General features: G+C 33.7%; 1 protein-coding gene across 39 annotated transcripts in view; it reads left to right on the forward strand.

The window, feature by feature from the left end:
• NAV3 (neuron navigator 3) overlaps positions 1–26,662 on the forward strand; it is a 1,103,979-nt gene that overhangs the window by 990,160 nt on the left and 87,157 nt on the right. For 12 of the 39 annotated variants that reach the window (XM_056798493.1, XM_056798499.1, XM_056798490.1 and 9 more), the window contains 5 exons: positions 1,044–1,532; positions 7,524–7,565; positions 9,088–9,248; positions 14,809–14,997; positions 19,375–19,427. In XM_056798493.1, coding sequence (XP_056654471.1) covers positions 1,044–1,532; positions 7,524–7,565; positions 9,088–9,248; positions 14,809–14,997; positions 19,375–19,427 — 934 coding nt within the window. The remainder of the gene's footprint in view (positions 1–1,043; positions 1,533–7,523; positions 7,566–9,087; positions 9,249–14,808; positions 14,998–19,374; positions 19,428–26,662) is intronic. The other 27 variants (XM_056798495.1, XM_056798501.1, XM_056798506.1 and 24 more) reach the window with 5 other exon arrangements.

Here is a 26,662-nt window from a genome sequence, read left to right on the forward strand (position 1 = left end):
TTTTTTGTTGTTGTTTTTTCTCAGCAGAAATGTAAATTCATGCAGATATTTCATTTTGAAATGTTGATTCTTTATGAAAAAATAAATCATGATCTGCAGAGCCAATTGCTCTATTGTTTAAGTAAAAGCCAGTAGTGCCCTCCTGTGGTCCATTAACTATGAAACAGTTCTTGCTTATTAGCTATGAAATATTCTACTATGGAGAATTATGCATTTTATTGTAATTCAAACTATAATCATTATACCATTGCTACATTTCACAGAACCTCCACATTTACATGAATGAAATTTCACTCAAAATATTTTTTATTTAGTGCTTCTATAAGACGGAAATATTTTTTGACTTACTGTCCAACTTCTATCACCTCCATCTCAATGGCTTTAGAGCAGGGTATCAAGTATGTTTCACATCATCATTATACTTTCATGTATATATATATATATGTATATGCATATATATATATATATTTCAGAAAACTCATGGCAGCTGACTTGCTGTCCTTTTGCTCATCCAAGGAGAAATGACAAGGAACTTGACTTGCTTCATTCAGTGCCCAATAGCGAGACTAAATAGCTACTACTTGGCAGCCAATGAAGCCACCAGCTGTGCAGAATAACCTCTAAAAATTGTCCTAAGCAACTGTTTACATTTTGAATGAACTATAGAAAGCCCCCCTTTGTGAGTGTTCTGTGCTAAACTAACTGAAGCCATTTCAATATATGATGTGATAGATAATTTAATAGCAAGAACAGTCAAAAATTAATTTTGGGTGAAAGTTTAATGTTCATTATTTTTAAAAAATTAAAGCCAGGTATCTTATTATTTGGCTTCGCTTTGCCCTGCTCCATCGCATGTATGAGTCTAGTCCTCAAACTCAGGAATACAAATACACACACTCAAAGATAAAGACGATGTTTGCATTCAACTCTCGCTTACCACAAACACATATGCTTGGGCTCAAAAGATATTGTACCCTGAATACTGAATGTGGATATTAGTTTCTCTGAATAACAACTGAAGTTGTTATTTGTTTTTCTTTTAGGTTGTTTGGTGCCAAGGCAGGTGGCAAATCTGCCTCTGCACCTAATTCTGAGGTTGTGAAATCCTCCTCAGTAATGCCCAGTCCTAGTACCACATTAGCGCGACAAGGCAGTCTGGAGTCTCCATCGTCGGGTACAGGCAGCCTGGGCAGCGCTGGTGGGCAGAGTGAAGGCAGCAGCCCTCTCTTCAATAAACCCTCAGACTTAACGACAGATGTTATAAGCTTAAGTCACTCGTTGGCTTCCAGCCCAGCATCGGTTCACTCTTTCACCTCAGGTGGTCTTGTGTGGGCTGCCAATCTGAGCAGCTCTTCTGCTGGCAGTAAGGACACGCCAAGCTACCAGTCAATGACTAGTCTCCATACAAGCTCTGAGTCTATTGACCTCCCTCTCAGCCATCATGGCTCTCTGTCTGGATTAACTACAGGCACTCAAGAGGTTCAGAGCCTGCTCATGAGGACTGGTAGTGTGAGATCTACTCTTTCAGAAAGGTGAGCTTTGCTGAGGACACTGGTGTCTGGAGCAGTGAGGAGGCTAAAGGCTCGAACCAAATCTCTATTGGAACATTTACTCGTGTAATTCCAACAGAGAGTAAATGGATCTGTCTGTCACATGTACTTTTCCCATGGATGAAATTCCTGTGATTTGACAGGGATTTTGCCATGTGGAAACATTTAAGATCGGATCTTTCATGGAAAGATAGAATTAGAACTTCTCTGCCCAAATTTATAGATTAATTAAACAAACAAGAATGGGAAAAGCCATTGGTTGCTTTTATATGGCCATGGCTATAGGTATAGGTCTATGTATATAAGAATATGTACATGCATATGCATCCATTTGTGAATTGTATGCATATCAATATATGGATATATCTCAAATATAACCATAAGCAACTTGAATAAAAACGAATGTATATATTGATGCATATAATAAGAAATGAGCCATCACAAATTGAGTGTTTGGGTCTAAAGCCCTAGCTGCACGAGTCCCATTTGTTCCTTTCTTCAGTTTCTTAAGTGGTCCATTTAAATAGTGTCTAATATGAAGCCTTTGGCAATATGTTTCAGTAGCTTTCTTTCCATCTATGTGGGAAAGGAACCAATGAATCACTGGGGGATCTGAATAAATTGTTGTGGCTTCAAAACAAATTACTATTCACAAAGTCTGAGAGGAAATTGCGATATTTTTCCTAAAGCATAACCAATAAAAATCTTGATTTTGAGGGGTTTGTTAGAAAGTTTTAGATTGTTTGGGAGTTTCTTTAATGTTAAGAGAAAAAAATATTTTTAGGTAGGCCCTATAAAATATTCATTGGGAATACTTGATTACTCAGATAGATGATCTCTGATCTCATCAATTTGGATGCATCCTTCAATGATGGGTTTATCTAGACTTGTCTGTCCTTTGTAACTTGTCCATGTCTTCTCCAAAAGTTACTCCCTATTGATTTTTAAATGATTTACTAGAAGATGTAGGTAAATAGAGTTGGAGATATAAAAAAATAAAAAAAATAAATTTTAAAAAATCCAAACAAATGGAGATATAAGCCCTCCATTTCAGATAATAAATATACATAGATTTGGATGCTGCTTAGTTTTGCCTAAGGAGTATATCATCATATTCTGAAGTGCTTCCCCTGCCACTTGCAGGCAACAACTGTTTCTTATTTAAAATATATATTTTTTTTTCAAGTGTCTCTTGTCTATATTTTAGTTGACCATCATTCCTGTTTTATGCCATCAAACTTCCTAGTTTCTCCAAGCAGTCATTTTCTACCCCACAGTCTCTTATTCTTGAAATACTGTTTTGTCTTTTTGATTTCTCTCTATCTGTACATCCTGAAAAGCAATTAACTTGCTCTTTTATTAAGAAGCACCATGAAGAGTTCCAGTTTACTCCTTTACTCTGAACTTTTCCTGTTCTCTTATCTTTTCTCAACTCTCAGAAATGCATCTTCTTTTAAATCCTTACCTTCCATCTTAGACTCAATACTGTTGATTGGTTCCAAGCCAGAAGAGTGGCAAGAGCTATGCAATGGAAGTTAAGTGACTTGCCTAGGGTGACACATTTAGAAGGTGTTGGAGGTCATACTTGAGCCTAGAACCTCTCATCTCTAAATTTGGCTCTCATTTCACTGAGCCACCCATCTTCTCCCTAAAATATATCTTTAAAAGTGATCATTTGCCCCTCAAAAATATTTCCACTCAACTTCATTCTTTTTTCACTTTCTACTCTCTTTTGTAAGGAATTGTTTGGTAGTGGAGACAAACTATCTCTTAGCATGAAAAAAGACCTTTGGGAGCATTCCAGATTCTTGCAAACTTTGATTATTGACATGATATGATCGCTGATTCTTAAAATCATAAGATAATTGCCAAAATAAAGGGATTTGTTTTTGCTACAAAGAGAAAATGGACAAATGGAAGCATTTATGAATACTTAGTAACCATTAATTAGATTTCAAATGCTTGTCTCCCATTTTCCTCAGTTTGGGGGTTAATGCTGGAAAGTTTCTGGTGGAGTCTAATGTAAGAAATCATGCTTGATTTTTCTGTAGCTTTTTGAATTGTTGTATGACTACTTGTAGAACAAATGGAGGATTTCATCATTTTCTTTGCCTTTTGTAGTAAATCATTAGCACCCTTGAAAATAGTTTCTTCCCTAATATACATTTGTTAGCATTCTGTAGTAGAAATATGCATGACCAAGAGACAGTTCATAAATTATGATAGATTAAATTAACAACTGGCCAGGCAATAGCCACATAGTATGGCAAATTATAAATAAACCTTTAAATCTCAAATGAATGACCAAAATCATTCCCTACCAGAGATACTCAAAGTTTTTTGTTTTCATTTTATAATAAAAATAACTAAATCTGATTGATTATATATCTATGTATTACCATTATGAAACTGAATAAGGATATATGAACCCCAATGGGAGCCATTGAAGCTTTATGGTATTATTTTGTTTTGACCATAATTTATAAATTATCATAGCTAATATAAGTTCAGGTATAAAAACACAACAGTCATAGATTTCCTTTTTTCTTGGAAAAAAGTCCCATTTTTCAATGACTGAAATAAATTGATTTCATGAACTGAAGAACTTTCTCATATTAAAATATGCATGTATAAATATATTTTAAAGCAAACTTCTATAAACTTATATTTAATTGATCCCATGATTTTCTATCAGGTTTTAACAAGTTAGTCTGACCAATGTATTAAGCTCTGCAGAGTTAATATTTAATATTTGATTAATATATAATATAAATATTGATTAATCCATGCTTTCTCATGCAGATAATTAAAGGACCTCTCAATTAGAGTTTTGAAATGCTTTGGATGCTGAAGGGCATGTTTAATTTTACTCTGAACAAAATTCTGGGTAATAAGTTTAATAAAAATGTTAGAAAAAATTCTGAGCTATAAATGTCTTACTATTTCTTAAGAAATAGTTCACTTAGTTTAGTAAAAGATTTGTATGAAAATCCAGGAGTTCTATTACCATGCCATCTTCCATAAAATATTCATAGAATTCACTTCATAAAATTTGTTCTCAATAAATAGAATTATTTTCCCTTGTTTTACAAATATTGTAGTATCTAGGAGAAGACTTATTTGAGAAATAATGATCTTTTTAGCCATAACCAGTGAGTGATTCCCACATTGATAGTAATTGAATCATGGTGCTTTATTCTCTTTCTTTGAAGAGTGGTCTCCATTTGCCCCCTAATGCCTTTCCCTTAGTCAGCAGTAGTAGAAATGCTAAGGAGACAAAATGATCCAAGAATGGAAGAGGAAAATATATAGACTTGATTCAAGTCAGGAATCCTTTGATGACTTGAAAATGATAGTATTCTTCATAGACTTCACAGTGTGAGATTCAGAACATGTGGAGTTGTCTAATGACCATATGTGGAGCTTCCTATTTGAGTAGTTCATTGAGTCCACAGCTCTAGAAGTAAGCAGTATGGTTTCCCTAATTATCTTTGCTTTTCATCTTTGTATCCCAAATGCCTGGGACCATTTCTTTGTAGGAACTTGTGTGTAGTAAAAACCTAATCTGTTTTTGTTTTGTTTTGTGTTTTATATATATATATATATACATATATATATATATATAAAATATATATAATAGTTTTAGTAAAACTATTTTGTTGTAAGACTGTGTCGAGAAGTATTTTGTTTCTTTTTAAAATAGAATAAGATGCATCTATAACAATTTCTTTGCAAACTTATAAATTTGGGAATTGTCATAGAAAATAAGAGAAAATCCCTCATTATAACTCTAAGTTATAATGAATCTTTGATTTAGTGACCATGCTGGTTTGGGAAGGAATACTGATTTGATTGATTTATTCATTCAATCAGTTTTACTATATTTTTATTGCTATTAATTTTCCTGTCCATTGTAGATTCATCAAATAACAAGGGCAAAAGTATTCATTGCTTGCTAATACTCTTCATGTCATTGATCTTTGATGACTGGTTATACAGATTGCTGAGAGTAGTTCTAAAGTGATCTCTAAAAATAAGAGATGCTCTTGATCAGGTTTAGAAGAATTCAATATCATTATAATTTCTATAAAATCCACAATTTAATTTTACAAAAAAATATTAATTATTGCTGATTCAATCAATTTTATCCTTAATTGTAGTATACAGTTGTACGGAATAGAAAGAATACTTGATTTCAAATAAAAAATCTTGAGTTCAAATCCTTCCTCTTCTACTTACCTCATGCATTAATCTTACTGGGTCTCAATTTCTTCATCTACAAAGTATAACAAAGACTAAATAATGTTCAAATTCCATTATAGCTCAAATTCCATTTTGTGCTTAAGCTGCTCATATCACGTGAATTTTGTAATTCTTAGTTACACAAAGATTTCCACCATTTTGAAGTCTTGAATTAATGATTTACATTCAGAAAAAAACATATTTAGTTTAGATTGCAATTAATTAACTATAAAGTGATTTACTTTGTAAAGTGATTTAATTTGACATTCCTATTATCTCATTCTCATCATGCATATCCTATTTTTTTTATTTTTGATGAGTATTCATCTAGCAAATATACTTCTAGAAGAAACATAAAATGTTACATGTTTAATACAACATTTCTTTCCAGTTACTCTGATAATTATATACAGGATTCCCCACTTCATTTTGAAAAAGCAAGGTACTCTTCTACTCTACATGGATTGAAAAGCTACTTGTCATTAATCACTAGATAGCAAAGGATGTGGTACCTTAGTGGTCTTGAAAAGTAAAGATTAAGGAAATTAATATTTTGATAAATCACCAGTATTTTACTTTATAATCTCTAAAGGAAAGTTTATAATGTTTAACTCATTAAAGCATCCACTTGGGTATTAGAAGAAATATTCAATTTCAGACAATGATATCTAATGGGAAGAAGTATAAAGCCATTACTTTCTCCCTCATTCTGGATTTTAATTTGGATCTACCTGAACATACCATGGATAAATATGGCATTTTACTCTTTTCCTTTAGAATAATATTTGCCTGTATCAGAAAGAATATTTCTAATGTGTTTATTTGCAATGATCTATTCTGTTCATCAAAACATCTCACTTTAATCTACACAGGACTAGTATGTTTTCTTTCTACACACTGGCTGCTCTTACAAGTAAATTTAGTGTAGCAAACTAGTAGGAAATTGGCAGAGAAGACATTTCTTACATTAAGTGAATAATGGAACAAGAGAAACCCTGAAAAGTTCAGATTCATTCTGTCATAATATATAAGGGGAATCTGAACTGCCTGTAATAAAGAGAACTAAATTTGCAATCAGAGAACCTAGATTTAAATTCTTCTTCTACTTGAACAAATCTTATTCTTTATACTGCTTTACTTTATATATATATATATATAAATACTTTATACTTTATATATCTCATTTGCTTAAAAAAAGGAACTAGATAACTTCTGATGTCATTTCCATTTCTAAATCTATGATTATGAAATCCATCAGGCATGTTTAAGAATTGATAAGCAAGCAGAGAGCTAGGTGGCTCAGTAGATAGTCAGTCCTGAAGATGGGTGGTTCTAAGTTTAAATATAGTCTCAAATGCTTCCTATCTATGTGACCCTGGGCAAGTCACTCAATTTCCATTTCCTAGCCCTTACCATGCTTCTACCTTGGGATTGATACTTAGTACTGATTCTAAGAGGAAATGGAGGAGTTTATAAGAAGAAGCAAACAAAGGAATTGCCAGGAAAAATAATTTTTTGAATGGACTTGATTATGAAAAGGAACTCACATCTGTGTCAGAAATGGACATCTGGTAACCCTTGGCTTAATCTTCTTTAATGAGTTAAGCATTTAAGTTGTGTTATAGTAAATTATTTTGCATGAGTTCACATAGAGAGCAATTTTTATAGAGTTTGTAATTTGGAAGAGTTTTGTTTATAGTATGTCCTTAGGGGGTTTCTTTGTTTTAACAGCATGCAGCTTGACAGAAATACGCTGCCCAAAAAGGGACTAAGGTATATATTTCTCTTAGCACAACTGCTGCCTCTTTGTCTTTGTGTCAACTTTGTTTGCTGTTTCTCAATTTCTCCTCTTGTTCCTTTACAACATAACACCTAGCATTTAAAATGAAGATGACTCTTAACCCTCTTGATTTTCTTAACTTTTTTTAATCTAAGGAAGGGAGAACATTTTCTATAAAAAATTATATGTGCATAGGACCTCAATAAGTGGTGACCAGGACCCAGAGCAAGTCAAGTCCAATAGGAATACTGTTCAGAAAGAAAAGGTTGTTTGCTAAGGACTTGTCTTCAACAGAGATATTAAGGATAATATTTCTGCTGTTTAAGAAAATGCAGACAGCAAGGTTGGAAATGTAAATATTCCATTTTTCCCCATATTGGAGTCAGATGCATGAAACTCAAGGGCTCATATAGCCTAAAGATGAGGCTATTTGTGTGAAATCTAACTTTGAACCTAGGGAAACTTTATTCATAGTATTAGAAATAATATCAGGTCATTTAGTCAAGATACAGTTTTTATTTAACCTTCCACTCCTAACTTCTTCAGAAGTTTTTCTTCTGATATTTATGGGATTGTGGATTGTGGAAAGGTATTATGTTCCCAGTGAATTACACTGAAATTGTTATTCCCTTAGTGCATCAAAATATCACAATATCCCCATTTTCTACTAGAGGAAAAGAAAGGGATATATGTTGTACAGTTGTACTGAACATTTAGGTTAAAAGATTCTAATGATGAGGGTCCTGGAATATAATGACTTTCCTTCTCAAAAATGCTGAGTTCACTTACGCCACAATAACTTTGAAGTTTGACTAGCATGCTTTGTATCTTCCCAGTTATTCATTTTCTGCCAGTTAGATCTCTTCTATTAGTTATCATTAGAAAGCCATTGGCAAATAATTTAATTTTCAAAACTTTTGTTCCAGAAAATTTATGCTCCAATTAAGTAAATGAATTTCCTCTCCATTTGGATTGAGACAAGATGCCATAATTGCCTTTGGGAAGACAAATGCTGGTGTTGATCAAAATAGTTATTGTTCCCTAATGAAATTAATTCCTCTTCCTCATGCACCCTTTTTTCCATTAGCTCTCAATCTGTCTTTTTCTCTAACCCTCCCATCATGGGTGTTGTTCTGTAAGAAGTCGCTCACCTTTCTTGGCCTTTAGCCTATCATTTGTCTACCATTTCACATCTAGGCTCATCCTTTTCTCTATCCCACACCCATGCTTTTGTGTCCTTCTCAATTAACTTGGCTGTCTTCTTCATTGCTTATGATTTTTGACTCCATCTCTCACAGAAGCATAATTTTCTTCTTAAGAATTCTCCCCTTTCCCTGTGAGATTCCAACAGATGGTGTGAAATCATCTGTAAGAACTGAGCAATTAAAATTAGATTCAATCTGTTCAGGAATTTTGTTCAGTCTGAATAGCCAAGTACTCCTGTTTGTTTTCCAGCTTTGGTACTGCCTTGTCCTTGTGCGAGTGTTTAAGTGTCCCAGATGTGTTATTTTGCAGATACACCCCATCGTCCCGGCAGACCAGTCAAGAGGAGGGTAAAGAATGGCTACGATCTCACTCAACTGGAGGCCTGCAGGATACTGGTAACCAGTCACCCCTTGTTTCCCCTTCTGCTATGTCATCCTCAGCAACAGGAAAATACCACTTTTCCAACTTAGGTAAAATCTTGAAATATTTATTCCCTTTTTGTTACCTTTATCTTAAAAAGAAAATATTGATTTCCTGGAAATCATCTGAAAAAATAATTTCTTCAACTTTTCAGAAAAGTATGTATTTTAAAAACTCTTTCTCAAAATATTTTTGGATAAAAAAGCCATTTCTATGTCTTCTTTTTTTTTTTATAAATAACAGAAATTCATTTCAAAACACACACAGAAATCACCAATTAGAACTTTAGGAACTGTTAAAGTGAAATACAAAACTACAAAAAACAAAAACAAAGCAAAAAACCTTTAAGAATTTTAAAATTAGGAAGAAGGATTCTTTATGAAATCATGAGGTAGAACAAAAGTCTAAGCCTTACCAGTTGTTCCTTTATAAATATTAGGCTATTTAATTGGTTGCCTCTATTATAAAGCTGCTTGTAATTTATTATTTTTTTTAATTTAATTTTTCTTTTACTACTTCTTTATGGAACTTTCTCTGAAAGATTGTACTTTTGCAGTGACCTGTGATTCCCAACACATTCAGCACTGTTGGGAGTCTCTTAGCAATTTCTTTCCTATAGCATTTCAAGATCCATCTGGTTAGACTTTCATCAGTTTAAAAAAAAATGAGGGAGAGAAGGAGGGGAACTTTGCATTCCATTTATCCATGGGGAAAAAAGCTACGTTGCTGTCCCAAGCAAATTACCAATATATTAGGTATTAGGAATAGAAGAGCAATACCAGAACAATGCCTTCTCTTAAGGTGATTGCACTCTCCTGGAATTGAATGTACTTATCTAAATACAAAATGTAAGAAAAATAAATGAAGATGCACAGAGAATTTACAATTGGACTTTTTTTTTTCAAAGGTGACAATTAAAACATATTTGGAAGGTATCTGTAGATTCCCAAGTGGTAAAGATGAAAAGGAGGGTATGGAGTATAGACTGAACAAAGGTGTAGTGATGGTAGATGGAATGATAGGTATAAGAAAGAACAAAACTAAGCTATTTTGTCCAGAGTGTTGAACAGAGGAGAGGCTTTGAATGTAATCAGTCCAGAAAGAAAAGTTGAATCCAAGCTGTGAGGAGTTTTAACTTGGCTACAATAGGAGTTTGAATTTTATTTCACAGGAAATAGGGAGCCTCAACAGCTATTCATCAGAAGGGTGATGATATTTTTTTTAAAGTCAATTTTGAAGCTGTTTACATTGAGCTTAGATAGAGTAGAGATGAGTCAGAAAGGTCTATTCAGAGGCTACATCAATAGTCCAGAAAAATGTGATGAACATCTAAATGAAAGTGGTACCCAAATTTAAGTTGAGGGTAGAGATATCAGAGATGTTATGGAAGGAGAATATAGTATTCAAGGAGTTGAGGAAGAGAAAGTAGCCAAGGCTGATTCTCAGATTTCAAAGTTAGGGTCTTGGTTCAGTGAGAAAAATCTCTGCCTCTGACTTAACTGATTTGCAGTTACAATTCTAGCATAGTGATGATGATAACTAGTGTTTCAATAGTCTTTTTTATGTTTGCAAAGCACTTCACGAATATTAACTCATATGAGCATCATAATAACTCTGGGAAGTAGATGCTATTATTATGCCCATTTCACAGGTGAAGGAATTGGGATGGACAAAAGTTTAGTGACTTGCCCAGGGTCACATAGCTAGTAAACCTCTGAGAAAATTTAACTCAGATCTTCCTTTTTAAAAAATTAATTAATTAATTAATAATATTTTTCCACATTTACATTATTCATTTTCTTTGCTTCCCCTCTTTTCTCCCCTCCCAGAGCCGACAAGCAATTCCACTGGGTTGAACAAATGTTATCAGTCGATAGCTATTTCCATATTATTCATTTTTGCTATAGAGCCATCTTTTAAAACCTAAACCCTAAATCACCTACCACCATATATGTGATAAGTGATATATGTTTTGCTTTTGCATTCCTACTCCCATAGTTCTTTCTCTTGATGTGGATAGCGTTCTTTCTCATAAGTCACTTAGTAGCAAAGGATTGTTCCACAATGTTTCACTTTCTGTGTACAGTGTTCTCCTGGTTCTGCTCATTTCACTTTGCATCAGTTCATTGAGGTTCTCCCAGTTCAGATAGAAATCCTCCAGATCATCATTCCTTACAGCACGATAATATTCCTCACAATCATACACCACAATTTGTTCAGCCATTCCCCAATCGAGGGACACCCCCTCATTTTCCAATGTTTTGCCACCACAATGAGTGCACCAACCTAAGTATTCTATCCTATGAGCTACCTGTTGTTAAGTTGTTTCGGTCACATAAAACTCTTTGTGACCCCATTTAGGATTTTCCTGACAAAGATGTTGGAGTGGTTTGCTATTTCCTTTTCCAGTTCATTTCAAAAATGAAGAAAATGAAGGAAATGGGGTGAAGTGACTTACCTAGAGTCATGCACCTAGTACAATTATCTGAAGCTGGATTTGAATTCAGATCTTCCTAAATGTAGCCCCTAACATCAATCCATTGTACCATCTAGGTGCCTATAGATCTAAAGCACATAACATAACATATTGCAAAGTGCTTTGCATGTGGTAGATGGTCAATATTTTCTGGAACATGTTTATATAATCATAATGTGAATCAAAATCAGTTTTCCTGGAGCAAGTCACTTAACTTTGCCTCAGTTTCCACATATGTAAAATGTTCTGGAGAAGGAAATGGCAAACCACTTGTGTCTTTACATGACTGAACAATAGTTTTCTATACCAGTGTAAATTTGAGAAACTTTACATGAAGTTGATAGTTCTAGAATATGACGAGAACTTTTCCTTTATTTTAATAAAAAAAGTTGATCAGTGTGAACCCTGCTCTTTGTTTACCAAATCCAATTCATTCTAGTAACAGGCCTTTCAAATAAATGGAAAGTACAACTGGTACTAATTTAAAATGCTTTGTTTATGAAATGCATGCCTGTACTTTCCCCTGCAGTCCCCCTGGAATTGAATTAGTAAGAATTTGACCTAGCTAAATAGTCAATGGGATATTCCACCCTATGCATTAAGACCATCTGCTAACAAACTCCACTTGCTAATTTATTGGCAAATATACTGCTTTAGGCCTTTTTACTGGGAAATCAATTTTTTTCTTATAATTCAGACCTAGAATTCCATGCTCAAATGCAGGGTCCCCTTTTCACTTCCCAGAATTATGACTATACAGTTTGTGAAAACCCTGTTAATAAAAAAAAAATCAAATAAAGGAAACTGCAGTCCATATCTCTTCCCCACCATCACCACCTCTGGGCATTAAGCAAGTTGTTTTAGGCTAACAGCTCCCCTTGTTGGCTAGTTCAAGGAAATGTCTGACTTACTCATCTTTAATAGAACCTTACAAATGTTGTACATCCCCACTTTTCCTCTTCTCCTTTATCATCAGTCTATGCACATCTTGAATCCATTTTAGTCCTCCTTTCTCTTCCAATCACAAGCTAAACATGGTTTCATTGAAGTATGGAAGTCCTAGTGCAAAAGCCTTATCTAATGATGCTGTCAGTGCCAATCTGCAATTTATAATTTTAACAGGAGTTCTAAATATGGGCCAATTATTTTTTTAATATCCAAATAATTTGTTTTTGATACAATTGATTTACAGTTTTGGTCACTATATTTCATTTTATTAATTTAAAAGTATTATTCTAAGAGATTCTTAAAACCTGTGTCCCCCCAAAAGGTTGGTAAACCTTGATAAAGTTTGTTTGGGACTCTGAGAGAGGTGGGGTGTCTTGTCCAGGATCCATAATCCATTATGTGTCAGACATTGGAATTGGACTTTCCTAAAACTGAAGCTAAACCTCTGTCTACTATGTCACAAGGACTTTCCAATAAGACTAAGATGTTTTTCTTTTTGCTTTCCCTTTAATTTATGAACCCCAAACAAAAAAAAAGTACTATAATGTCTAATAAAACTAAAAGTACTGTTAATTGTTAATTTGAAGGAAAAAGAAAGTCATGAGTTAGAAGGAAGGCAGAAAGAAAGAAGGAAAGGGAAAGAAAGGACAGGAGAGGAGAGAAGAGGAGAGGAGAGGAAAGGAGAGGAGAGGAGAGGAGAGGAGAGGAGAGGAGAGGAGAGGAGAGGAGAGGAATAAAATAAAGAGATAAACATTTACTAAGCTTTTCTTATGTGCTAAGCACTAAATCCTGAAAGCAAAATTAGACAAAAGTAACCAGATATTCCCTTCATCAATTTCACAAGTTTCTATCTATCTATCTATCTCCTTATCTGCCCTATGTAAGCCTAGTTTTCCTCATGTTCTAGCATTCAAGTTTAAAGGCAAAAAACAACAACAAACAAACCCATAAAACATAGAAACAAATGAACTATTTCCCATCCAAGTTTATTGGATTTTTCTTTCTGTGTAACGGTTTGTATGGTCAGCCTTATTATTTTTCAACTGTTTTTCAAATGATTTATATAGCATTTCAGGTACATTTTAGAGAGACTAAGCATTTGTGACCTGAATTAGGCACCAAGGCACCAAATACCACTATGCTTTTTGTGAAAATGCACTCTTAGTTCCAAATTACTAACTTAAAAATGCACTTTTCTACCACAATTTGTAAACTGGTGGTTTTCTTGGTATTATAGGACCATATATAGTAAAGGAAAAACTGGAAAAAAATTAAAGGAATTTAGGACTTACCTGAGTTAATTAATTTTAGCTAGCTAGATATCGTTGAATTGATTCTCACTTACAAATCTATTTCATTTAACTCAATTCCCTTTATAGACCATCTGTGTTAAATGTAATGATGAGTTTATCATTAATTTACTGGAAATGGTAACCTATTACATATGTTAAAACTTAATGTTCAGCTTTGGAATTGTTATCGTAAGGGTTCCTTCCAGTTTCCAAGTGCCTTATAGATAAATGTGTTATCATAGTCCAGTTGGTAAAGAATTGGAAGCAAGTATCATTTTATTTATTTTTTATATTACATATGCAAATGTGTAATTACATTTTTACTATGGCCACTGGAGATGACTATACTTCTTATTTTGTTTTTGTTTGTTTAATGGCAGTTTAGAAACTATTAGTTTGCTTTCCATAAATCTAAGATTTTTTTGTAGCTTGGAAGAAAACTGAGAATTTAAAATAACTATGTGACTTGAAAGGCTGTGTGATATAGTTTGGAAGAACATAGAAAACCTGCTTCAAAGTCAGGAATTCTCTCTTCCTTCAAATCCCACCAATGACCCACAGTGGCTATGTAAACCTGGGCTAGTCACTTAAACTCACAGTGCTTTGTGAATGTTTGTAAGACTATTAGCTGTGGGAAAAAGTACATTTCTAAAGATTGCTTCCCTCACTCAGGAATTCCCTATCCCAGTGAGATCCAATGCCAAAGCCCTATCCCTATATGTCACTATATTACATAATTACTATCAAATATTTCCAAATAAGTAATATTTACTTGCATTGTTAAGGGAACCTTGTTTCTATAATTTCTTGAAGCCTATTCCCTAGTTTTAAATAAAACTTTTCCTTTTGAATTCATAAGGAAATAGGGAATTGAGTGTCTACTTTGTTTTGCAGTGAGTCCCACCAACCTCTCCCAGTTTAATCTTCCTGGCCCCAGCATGATGCGTTCAAACAGTATCCCTGCTCAAGACTCTTCTTTTGATCTGTATGATGACTCCCAGCTGTGTGGTAGTGCCACATCTTTAGAAGAAAGACCACGAGCCATTAGTCATTCAGGCTCCTTCAGAGATAGCATGGAAGAAGGTAAGCCAGAAGGGTGGCAAAAAGGGGAGGGAGGGATGATCTAGATTTTCATTCTTCCAAAATGGTAATAATGGTAATATATCTCTCATGGGGATGCCAAAGACACCTATGGGCATGGCACAGAGCAAATGTTGAATCAATGCATGCCTGCTGAATACTTAAATGAATATTGACAATTATAGATCCCTGAAGCAAATGGAATTTGTACATCATTTATTGTGACCTATTTATTTGGAGAGTCTGTGCACACTTTACAAATGAGGAAACTGGCTGAGAGACTAGGTGACTTGCCTAAGGTCACAAAGTTTTAGTTAGAAGTAGGAATGGAACTAAGGTCTTTCTGACTCCAAGTGTAGCATGCTAGCATCATACAGACATGCATATATGTATACACATATGTGCATATGGATATATTTATTAAAAGAGAGAAACATAAATAGGAGGCAGAGAAGAAACAGAATTTTCTTAAGTTTTTTTAAAGGGATTTCAGTTAAGGCTTACTTGTGAATGGTATTAGAAATGGTAAATTATTTCCTTTCCTTCACCAACCAGTGTAAAACTCTGTCTAATGAAAGATTTTTTTTTTAATGAAAGGTCCTTTTTCAGTCTCAAAAAACCCACGCAAGTTGATGTTAAATAGTATATAGCTAAAATGACATGCTGACATTTTGAGAACTGATTAAAAAAATATTAGAAAGTAAATTCAAATCATATCCATTTTTAAACTCAAAAACCCACTTACTCTGTTTTGACCTTTTGAAATTTATTTCAAAGATCATTTTCTCTTTGCATGGTAAGTTCTCTAACGTTGTTTGGACAAAAACAATAAACTTGGCTCTACCTGAGTAAACACAAATGGCTTTACATTTATAAATCCTAGGTAAATTATAATGGTCCAGTTTAAGAAACCATCAAATCTTGAATCAAGATTAAATCTACATTTTCATTGATTTCATCATACTGAATATTAAATTCGCTAATAATAACTTGGGATATACTTCATAGATAACACTGAACATTTTTGTTATGTTATTTAAAGCCCAGTAGAGAAATACCATCAGCCTTTTAAAGGTTGGGTAAGGGTAAAAAAATGAAATTAAAAAATGTGGAAATAGAAATTAACTTGAATAAGTTCTGCAGGGTCCTGCAGTTTTCTTAATTTGTAATATTCCCTCCCCTAACAGAGAATAACCCTTTTTGGCTTGATGACTTCATCAATAGTCTTTGAGAATTCCTATTTCTGTACAATGTATCATTTTGACACTATCCAAGAAGACATTGTCAAATTTAATGAAGGTTTTCCTTAATGATGAATATATGTATTCACAGTATCTCCACAATAGAAAGGACCTCAGAGACCATCTAATTCAATTCATTCCTAAGCAAGAAAGCTTTAAAAAAAATTTTTTTGCATTCCTGAAAATTGATCACGAGTTGATTACCCAGTTAAGGGAAACATTCTCTCTCTCTGTGTCACTCTGTGTCTCTGTGTCTCTCTGTCTCTCTCTCTCTGTCTCTCTCTGTCTTTCTCTCTGTCTCTCTCTGTCTCTGTCTGTCTCTGTCTCTGTCTCTCTCTGTCTCTGTCTGTCTCTCTCTCTCTCCCCAAACCATTGTGCAAAATGTAATACTTAGGCAACTCCTCCTAATATCAAGCTCAAATATTTCTCTCAGCCCCTTCTACTCATTGTCCCCAGTTCTCTCTTCTAGAGCATCTAGAGCAAAGTGCAAAATTGAACCATTTTCCCATTTTGTAATCATTCAGATAATTGAAAATATTGATCATGCCCCACAAAGTTTTTTTAGTTTAAATATACCTGACTCTTCAACCTATTATTGTTTATCTTATGACCCATATAAAAAAATTGCAAGTACCTATGATAGTTGATTACCTTCTGACTTATGAGAGCCCAGAGTCATCTCAACACTGCCTTGGAAGAGGACTCCAGTGGAATATATAATGAGGTCCATGGAGTCTATTTCCAGGGATATATCTGGTTGCTTAGAACAGGCAGATAATAATTGCTTAAACTTCAAAGAGTAGAGGGTGAGAAAAAGGACCCATTACAGGTGAAATTTAAATTTAAATAAACATAAATCAGTCCTATTCCCCCATTATCTAAGGTATTATCTGATTTTAAGATCAAAGATTTAGAATTTGCATTATTTACTTCAGGTCTATATAGAGTCTATAATATAACCAAATTAACAATTTTCTTCTATCATAGAGGAACCTCTCTGAAACTATTGCAATTATCTTTTTTACTTTTAATCAATTAATGTGTGATCTGATTCTGTGCTCTCTCTGTAAACAATATCTCTCCTCTTGTCTTCATTGCTTTCAGAGAGAGAGGAAACCCTAATTCAAAAATCAAGCTAGTGGCAAATTTCAGAATGATCTGCTATTTATGTTTTCAGACTTACCCTTTTATGACATTGAAAGCATAATTAATTCACTGGTTACTCTCTGTATTCCAAAATGAATTGTTCTAATTTCTTGTGACTTACAACCAATTAATTAATAACAACAACTTGGAGGATTTTAACAATCTGGAATCTAGGAGCAGCATGGGGGCTCAGTAGATAGGGCTCTTAGCTTGAAGTCAGGAAAATATGAGTTCACATTAGCCCTCAGACATTTACTACCTATGTGACCCTGGGCAAGTCACTTAACATTTGTTTGACCCAATTCACTAGAGAAGGAAATGAGAAATCACTCCAGGATCTTTGCCAGGAAAACCATATATGGAGTCAAGAAGCATTGGACACAACTGAAAAATGACCAAACAATCTGGACTAAGGAAAGGACTAAATATGTTATTTCCATATATTACAGCCCTTGGGTGTTTATATGTGCAATGGATTATACAACGTTCTGTTCTTACATTTTAACCATGAATGAAAGAATTTTAACACTGAATGGAACTTCAATTGCATCTGTGCAGATACCTTGTTTAACAAATATGGATATTGAGGAATCCAATGGTTAAGTAACTTCCACAGGGTTCCACAACTAATAGACTCTGTGACTGAGGAGAGAACTCAGGTCCCCTGAACTTGGATTCTTTCCAGTACAACAACTATCATTCTTACCTGACTGTTGTTAGAGGTAGTAAGGATGAGACATTTTGAGAAGTAGCATCCTTTGATGCAACAAGTGGAGCACTATCTTAGAATCAACGTTTTATGGAAAGTAGGGACCTTTGAAATCATCTAGTACCGCCCATTGATTTTACAGTTAGGAAAACTAAGCCCCAGAGGGGTTCTAATCCTGAATATAATTCATGAGTTGTTACATGACCTTGGACAAGTTACAGCTTCGGTTTCTCCGCCTGTATCATGGAGATAATGCAACATGTCTCAATTCCTATCTCAAAAAGTCCTTGTCAAAATCAAATGGAAAATTATATGTAAAGTAAAATTAAGTAAAAACCAAGTAAAATCAAAAGACCTACTTCATCAAGTTACCGCTATCCTTTGTGAAACGAACTAATTACTACAAAGTGAATGGAACTAGGCAGAATTTTTCTGTAATGATTACTAATCCGAGTTTTATCTAGACTATAGTACTGTGTTGAATAATCATGCATTCTAAAACATAAAATGAATTAGTTAATTATTTGAGGTCCAATTTTTCCATTAATAAGAGATATTCAAAAAGGACAAATATGGGATTTTAAAAAAGAACAAAAAACAATGACTCCACTACTAGATTTATTGTTCATGGCACTAAAACATGGAAGTCAAAGAAATGCTCATGTATGTGAATTAGGATGATCACTTGTTCCTATGTAATGATAAAGTCCCAAGCTGAATAAATTGCCAATGCTCAATTCAGTGAAACTATTAAAAGAAAATCTTAGGGAGAAAACATTAATGTTTAAATCTAATCAGAAGTCATTTAGTGCCTTTGGCCCTTAGTGGGTGGAATGAAGGGGATAATGTGAGAGATAAATAAAGGGAATGAATCTTTCTACTGTTTGCTTATCCAATTTTATGCAAGTTTGTGAATATTTAATCAGTGAAGTTTCAGTGGAGTATCTATTAGCCTGTAATTCACTCTTTGAGAGGGTCCTTCCATGTGTGATAACCTGCAGGTGATTAATGGGTTATTTCTTGACTAAAATACTCTGTTCTTTTTAGATTTGGTTGTACTTTAATGCAGAATCTTTGTGTTGACTTTAAGTATTTTGGTTGGAAGAAAATTCAGACAAAATATTTCTCAGATTTATTGGAAGTCAAATTTTTCTAAAACTACTTGTTCTTAATTTTTATTGATGATCAAACTTACTTCCTTTTCCCTTGGTGAGTTTGACCATTAAGTCAAGGATATATTTTTCTAATTGATCTTTTCCCTCTTACTTTTTCTTCTCTCCCTAGTCCATGGGTCTTCGTTATCACTGGTTTCAAGCACATCTTCTCTCTATTCTACCGTGAGTATTCATTAGCTCTCCTAAGTCACAAGGGAGATGGCAAAATAGCATGAGTTTCATAAGATTTTGCCCACAGCAAAATTAAAAGTAGACTGATGATAAACTGCATGAAATCTAGTTATACCTCATCTTCCCCAGCAGGTTCTAGTAACAGCTTCTGAAATGGTTCTTTTGATTTAGGCAGGAAGAACTTATTTCAATCAATGTGTGCATTTAAAATGGAAATACATCAAACGGCTTCTGGTCTAGTGAAGTTTCTGAGCCACCAGGATAATGAACAATATTCTTCCATTACCTCTCCAAATTTTGGTTACTTTTATTTTGCTCCTGTACAGTGGCTGTTAAAGAGCAGAGCTAGAAATTGATGGTCCAGTATTTTTCCCTCATGCTTGAATTCTCTTTCTCGAGGAAAACATTTAGAAAGGCCAGAGACCTGGAAGGGCAACAGTTTTGTTTCTCTATTAATTCATTTATTGAGCCTGGATCTTCTGAAATTGTTATAGATTTAAAATATTATCTAAGAGAAAAGTATTTATTTAAAAGGAAATCCTTCTAACCCCATTGTACAAGATTTTATTTAATTCCTCTCTCCCTCTCCATCCAAGGGATTTGTTTTATCTGCCCTTTTGATAAAGGGTTATTAGATCCTGAAACAGTATAGGGGATCTTAACCTTTTTTTACATCATGAAGAAAACCAATTACTTTGAAATAGAGTTATAGTTATATCTATAACTTACTGAACTCTGTAAACATATAATATGTATACTATAATAATATAACACAAAACTGAAATATAGATATAGATTACATATTACTATCCATAACTGAAATATAGTTGCATATATGTAGCTTTTTCAATATAATGGATTTTCTTGTAATGTAATATATTTTATTTGACAGATTAAAAACATTCCAAGAAGTTCTCTCTTGATATTGATATAAGTGCTAAATATAAACATTATATTGAAATTTATTATATATTTATTATATTCATTATTTCATTAATTTTATGTGCAAATTATCTGCTACTGAAATGATTGCATTATGTTGAAAAAACTTAATATCTACCATATAAAAGTGAAATAGTTCTTTTTGATATAAAATTCTTCATAAATGAAAGTCATATAATATTTTGAAAGACATTGAATATGTAAAGATGAAAAAGTTATATACATGTTCACAACTTTCAGTATCATTGATTTTTTGGTAATGTTATATTTGATTTGATTGACTTAGAAAACATTCTGAAGAAGTCTGTCTATATATAAATATATGCAATAATATAAGCATTTACATTTTTGAATATTTGTTTGATAATAATAACAATAGCAAACATTTATATAGTGCTTCACGTGTGCCAGATACCTAGGTGTGTAATTGATGATGAGGATGGTGCCTTTAATGCCTTTAATCTCTGCTCCGGGGAGAGCCTGAGGCACAAGAATTCATCACCTCTCCTCTGCAATAGGGCTAAAGCTGATCTGGTGTCCAGACCAATAAGAGCCCTTAGGAGAAATATTGCCTGAAAGCCAATTGGTCCAATTTGGAACAATGGAACAGGTCAAAGCTTGCAGGCTGATGAGCTTTGGGATTGAATTGGTGACTAGCTGCTATACTTTGACTTCTTGACATAAGAAGCCCAAGCCTCAAAAGCAACAACAAAAACAAACCCAACAAAGTCACTGGTAAAACATAGTGCCAAAATTACTTTTTTCTTTCTTATACTTTCTCTTTTAGGCATTTTAGGAAAATGGCTATTCTCATATATTAGGAAATCATAATTTTTTGGCAGATAAATGTTTTCCACCATTGCAGGTTTTTAGCAATAGCAGAATAGTGAGGTAATACTTTCTATTTGTATTTTTTGGTGATGGGAAGGTTAGGCTCAGACATAGAATTTCAACTATATAGGGAATTCCAAGTGTGAAAATGGCTTCCACTGATGCAGATCAGCCACTGGTCTGTACTTTATGTTCATGGGGAATGATCTCCAGTACTTATCAGCTACATAATTTGTCCATGGTACACATATATGCCATGGATCTAGATATTCCCGAACTGAAAACTGTCATTCAAGTTTTGAGTCATTTTCTTAATTAATATAGTGGAAAGAGCATTCAATTTAAAATCAGGAGACTTGGGTTCAAATTCAGTACCCATCTTTTCTACCTTGGATCCATCATGTCAACCTTGTGACAATGGAAATGTCACTTCATCTCTTTTGGACTCAGTTCCTTCTCAGGTAAAATTATTTTGGACCACATGGAGTTTGTTTTTTTTTTTCCAGTTGTATATCTGTGAGCCTATAGAATCAAAGGCAGCTAACCATATGATAAAATGGCTAGAGTACTGAGCCTGGAGTAGGGGAAATCTGAGTTAAAATCTAGTTTCAGACACTTATTAGGTGTGTGATCCTGGGTAGATGACTTATCTTATTTGCCTCACTTTCTTCAACTCTAAAATGGAGATAATAATAGCAATTAATTCATGGTGGTATTGTGAGGTTCAAATGAAATATTTGCAAAAAACTGGCACTGTGCTTGCCCCATATTTGGCATTATTATCATGCCTATTTCCTTCATTCCTTGATTCTTTATACATAAAGGATTTTTGTTAGTATTCCCACTGCCAATCCAGGCAACTCCCCTTTTAAACTTAATCTTTGAGGGTTGCTCTAACTGGAAAATCCATCCTTTTGCTCACAATCTTGCAGATAATTTTTTTTAATTTAGCTAAGTTGATCTTCAGACAACAGATATGTAATTAGATTGTTGAACCAATACTGAAATTCCTTTCAATTTGGTAAGTCCTGAGAGGTCTTGCACTACAGTGCAATAGTGGTTAAGAACTGAGAATCATCATCACATCACAATGAAGAATTTGAGTAGAACTTAGTAGAGGTTTAAAAAAGACACCATTTTAATCATATAAGATACAGGGGGAAAAAAAAACCCTCAATTGGTAGTTTGCATAGAAACATTATCCCAAAATACTGTCTTCATTTTCTTATCACATCCTTGTGACCTAGCAGAGTGCCTGATGCTTATCACTTATAAATACTTATGGAATTGAGATTACAAAAACTTGAAAAAATGGAGAAGGAAGATGGAGGGAATCAGTTTTTTAAGGGTCTACCATTTGCCAAATATGGGCAGCTGGGTGACATAGTAGATGGAGTGGCAAATGTGAAGTCAGGAATATTCATCTCCCTGAGATCAGATCTGGCTTCAGATACTTAAATTTGCTGTACAAGTCTTTTACTCTGTTGACCTCAGTTTCCTCATCTGTAAAGTGAACTGGAGAAGGAAATGACAAACTATTCCATTTTCTTTGTCAAGATCATCAAATGGGATCAGAAGAGTTGGACACAACTGAAAACACCTGAACAATAACAAATATTCCAGGCTTTACAAATATTATCATGATCATTTGAGTAGATACTTGGAAGAAAACAAGTGGGAAGAACTAAAATAGATAAGGGGAACAGCAATAAATGTGAAAATATAAGTGGGGAGAACAAAAGTGATAATATTTAGCATCAGATAGGCTGCAGGATGAAGGACTTAAGGGGAAATAAGAACAGAGAAAAGAAATTAAGAAAATGTGTATAGTTTTTTGAAGGTTAAAAATCTGAAGTCTGATTAAAAGGAGGGACAAAATCAGTTGTTAAGTACATGGAAAATATTAAGCAATAAAAATAATAAAGAAAAGCATTTTTATTAAAGGTATGAGACAAGGAAGCCAATTAAATTTGTTATACCACAAATGAAAAAAAGACAAAAGAAGTAGAATTTAAAATTAAGTGTTGGGAATTCCTAAGATTTTAAAAATTCTCCCATATAGGGGTTCATAACTACATCTGTGTCATGGACCTCTTTGGTAGTTTAGTCTAAAATATTGGTCTTTAGTTGCAAAATAATAATAATGAGGAGGAAAAGAAGATCACAAAGGAAATTAATTACATTGAAATAAAAATATACTTTTTTTCCCTCATCCAATCTCATAGATCCTTGTAAATCTATTGATGGATCAGGTCTATGGAATTGAGGTTAAGATCATGAAGACATATGTGTTAAGGAGTTCCTGGATGGACTAAGGCAGGAATTGAAGATGATAGAGTTAGCTGAGCATAAAGAAATAAATAACCTTCTATTCAACATGACACAGAGTCCAATAATATATATGAAACGTCTTTAACAATGGAAAAGCACTTATTCTAGTAGGAGCCATTATTTTTTCTCACAATAACTGCTAAAGATCCTTGGATTGATTTACTCAATATCTAGTTGATAACCTTGAAAAAGTCACTTATAGATTCATTTTCCTACTCTCTCCAATCTATCATAGAATTTGAGTTACTTTTTTTTCTTAACTCAATGAGAAAATAAAGATGAAAACAACTATTAAAATAGTACTGTATTTATCTCATCCTGAAAGCAAGGACAGGCATTTTGTGGAATTTTCTACTTTGATGACAAAGAGCAAAGAATAAATTAGCAAGAAACTATTTAAAAGCCTTTTGTCAAAAAGAGCAGTACACTGTGAAATCACAGGTCCTGGCAGTGTCACAAGGGGAACTCTTCCTTCATATCTGTCCCTCTTTTAAATTCAAAAATGGATTTAAATTTAAACTATTTAATTATCAGTCTAAAATCAGTATAAAAGTGAATAAATTATTTCAGATTCAACATATAAATCCAAGGAATTTCTAAATGAATTTTTTTATTATTTGCCTTCACTGTATTTAGATTCTCATTCTTTGGGCCAACCATTAAAATAAGCTATATGTACATTCTATAGGTTTAAGCAGAGTCAGATTGGTATCCTAGAAGCAAAGCTGTTATTTTACACTATTTTAGTGAGAAAACTGGCTTTCTTCAGTTCTTGCTTTCTCACCTTGATATCCTCCTAGATATCACACCTACCTCAGAAAAGCAAAAAATAGATATTAAGTGATTGCCTTTTTTATTTACTAATTTTCTCTGTTTAAGTCATGCAAAAAATATTTTTATATACACCTTCAACTTAAATATTTCAGAAATATCTAATAAAAGCAACAGTGGAAAAAGTCAATCCAACCGAATCTAGTAGTCTAATAAAGGTACATTAAGCTTCTTCTATATGCCAGGCACTGTGTTAAGACCTGGGGGTGTAATTAATAAAAAAGAAAGTCCACCCTCAAGGAGCTGGCATTCTAATGTGGAGAGATAAAATACTAAAGGAAAAAGGAAAATGGTAGTGAGGGACTCTAAGGACTAAGGGCTGGTTGCAGGAATATTTTATTCAATGGAATTGAAATCAGACAGGATAGTAGATACATATTGCAGTGGATTAAGAAGTCCAGTTAATGCCCTCTATAAGGGAAAGCATTGAGAGGAGTTTGATTCTCTCTCTACCCTTCAATAAAAGGAGAGAAAAAGCTGAGGGAGTCTATTATCAATCAAGATTATTATTTTTCAGTGGTTCAGTCTTGTCCAACTCTTCCTTAATTCATCTAGGGTTTTGTTGGCAAAGATACTGAAGTAATTTGCCATTTCCTTCTCCAATTCATTCTACAAATGAGGAAACTGAAGCAAATAGTGTTAAGTGACTTGCCCAGGGTCACACAGATAGTATATCTAAGGATAGATCTGAACTCAGGCCTTCTTGGCTTTCAGTGCCACAGAGACATCTAGCTGATGATGAGATCTGAGGCATAGTAATAGATATGTTAATCCAGATTAATTCAAATTAGGTTTTTGGAACCCCTAGGCAAAAATCAGACACTGGAGTGACTGAGAGTGGAGGATGGGAGAGTATCACTGGAAAGAATTATAATCCTAAAAAGTAAGGATTTTTATTTTAGAAGAGAATTTTATATTTAGAAGAGAATGTAAGACCTATATTTTATATATATAATATATATATTATCATCAGGCTGATAATAATAATAGCTAACATCTATATACAATAAGAGCTATAATTCATATAGCACTTAAGGTTCACAAAGCATTTTACTTGGGTTATTCATTTGATCCTACCAACAATCCCTAAGAATTAGGTTCTATTACCATCCCTATTTTACAGATAAGAAACTGAGGCTGAGAGAGATTAAATGATTTGCCTAGGTCACTTAAGTAACCTTAGTAACAACTAAATCTACAAGGCTAGATTTGAACTCAATTTCCTGATTCAAAGCCCAACACCCACTGGGTAGATGTAAGGTAGGATGTGATAAATTATAAAGAAAATTCTATAACTTGGGATGGATAGATTAAAGAGGAAAAAGATCAGTTTCAAGGATACCTATTAGGAGGTTCTTACAATATTGTAGGCAAGAGGTGATGCAGGCTTTGAATGAGATTGATGCCTAAATGGTTTGTTAATGGTTGGAAATTGACAGGGTAGGTTATTGCTCTTTGATCAACAAATAACAAGAGCCAATATGTACAGCAGAGAATATGCTATGTGATTTTTTAATAACCTTTAGGGCAGAATTGATTTCAATAGAATTTTTTCAATTATGTTGTTAATGGAAAATTCAGTGGAACAAAGAAAAGTACCTCCTATGTAGTGCCTAAGGTGTTATGGCTGTATAATGTGCTCATATTTCTTTAGAGTCAGTCAATAAAAATGTTTGTCATTCCATACTAACCAGTTTAAAAGTATAAATTGGATGGATGAAAAAGTAAAAAGTAATATATAAAATTCCATGCTAAAGAGCTAATTGCATTGAAGATCTAAAAGTCATGTTTGTATATGACCTTTACATGACTATTTAAAATCAAAATCCAGGGTAGAGGATTGTGAATTTAGAAATCTCAAAGGTTCTAATGGCATCTCCACCAACCTCCTCATTTAGAGATGAGGAAACTGATGAGATCGCTTACATCCCCTATTTATTTGACCTTGGGCCTTAAACTCTCTAGTCCTTAGTGTTCTCATTGAAAAAAATCAGAGGTTTGGACTAGAAAGTCCTGCATTACCATTCTGGGTTTAAATTTATGAGTGATTTGTCTAAGATGATACAGGGAGTTAAGTACCAGAGCCAACATTTGAATTCTTTACCCTCTGTGACACCATCTCCATTTAGTTTTAAAATCCTTTGCTAATTTTGATCACCATTGGCTTGATCAATATGCAAAATTATAATAGTTTTTAACCTGTTGTTCCACTCTTTAGAAAATAAATTATGTCATTGGGGTGGGTGTGAAGGAGGGATACTATTGTTTTAACCATAGGCATAATGAAATAA

This window comes from Monodelphis domestica, chromosome 5 (genome assembly GCF_027887165.1).
Source record: "Monodelphis domestica isolate mMonDom1 chromosome 5, mMonDom1.pri, whole genome shotgun sequence".
Classification (NCBI taxonomy): Eukaryota; Metazoa; Chordata; class Mammalia; order Didelphimorphia; family Didelphidae; genus Monodelphis; species Monodelphis domestica.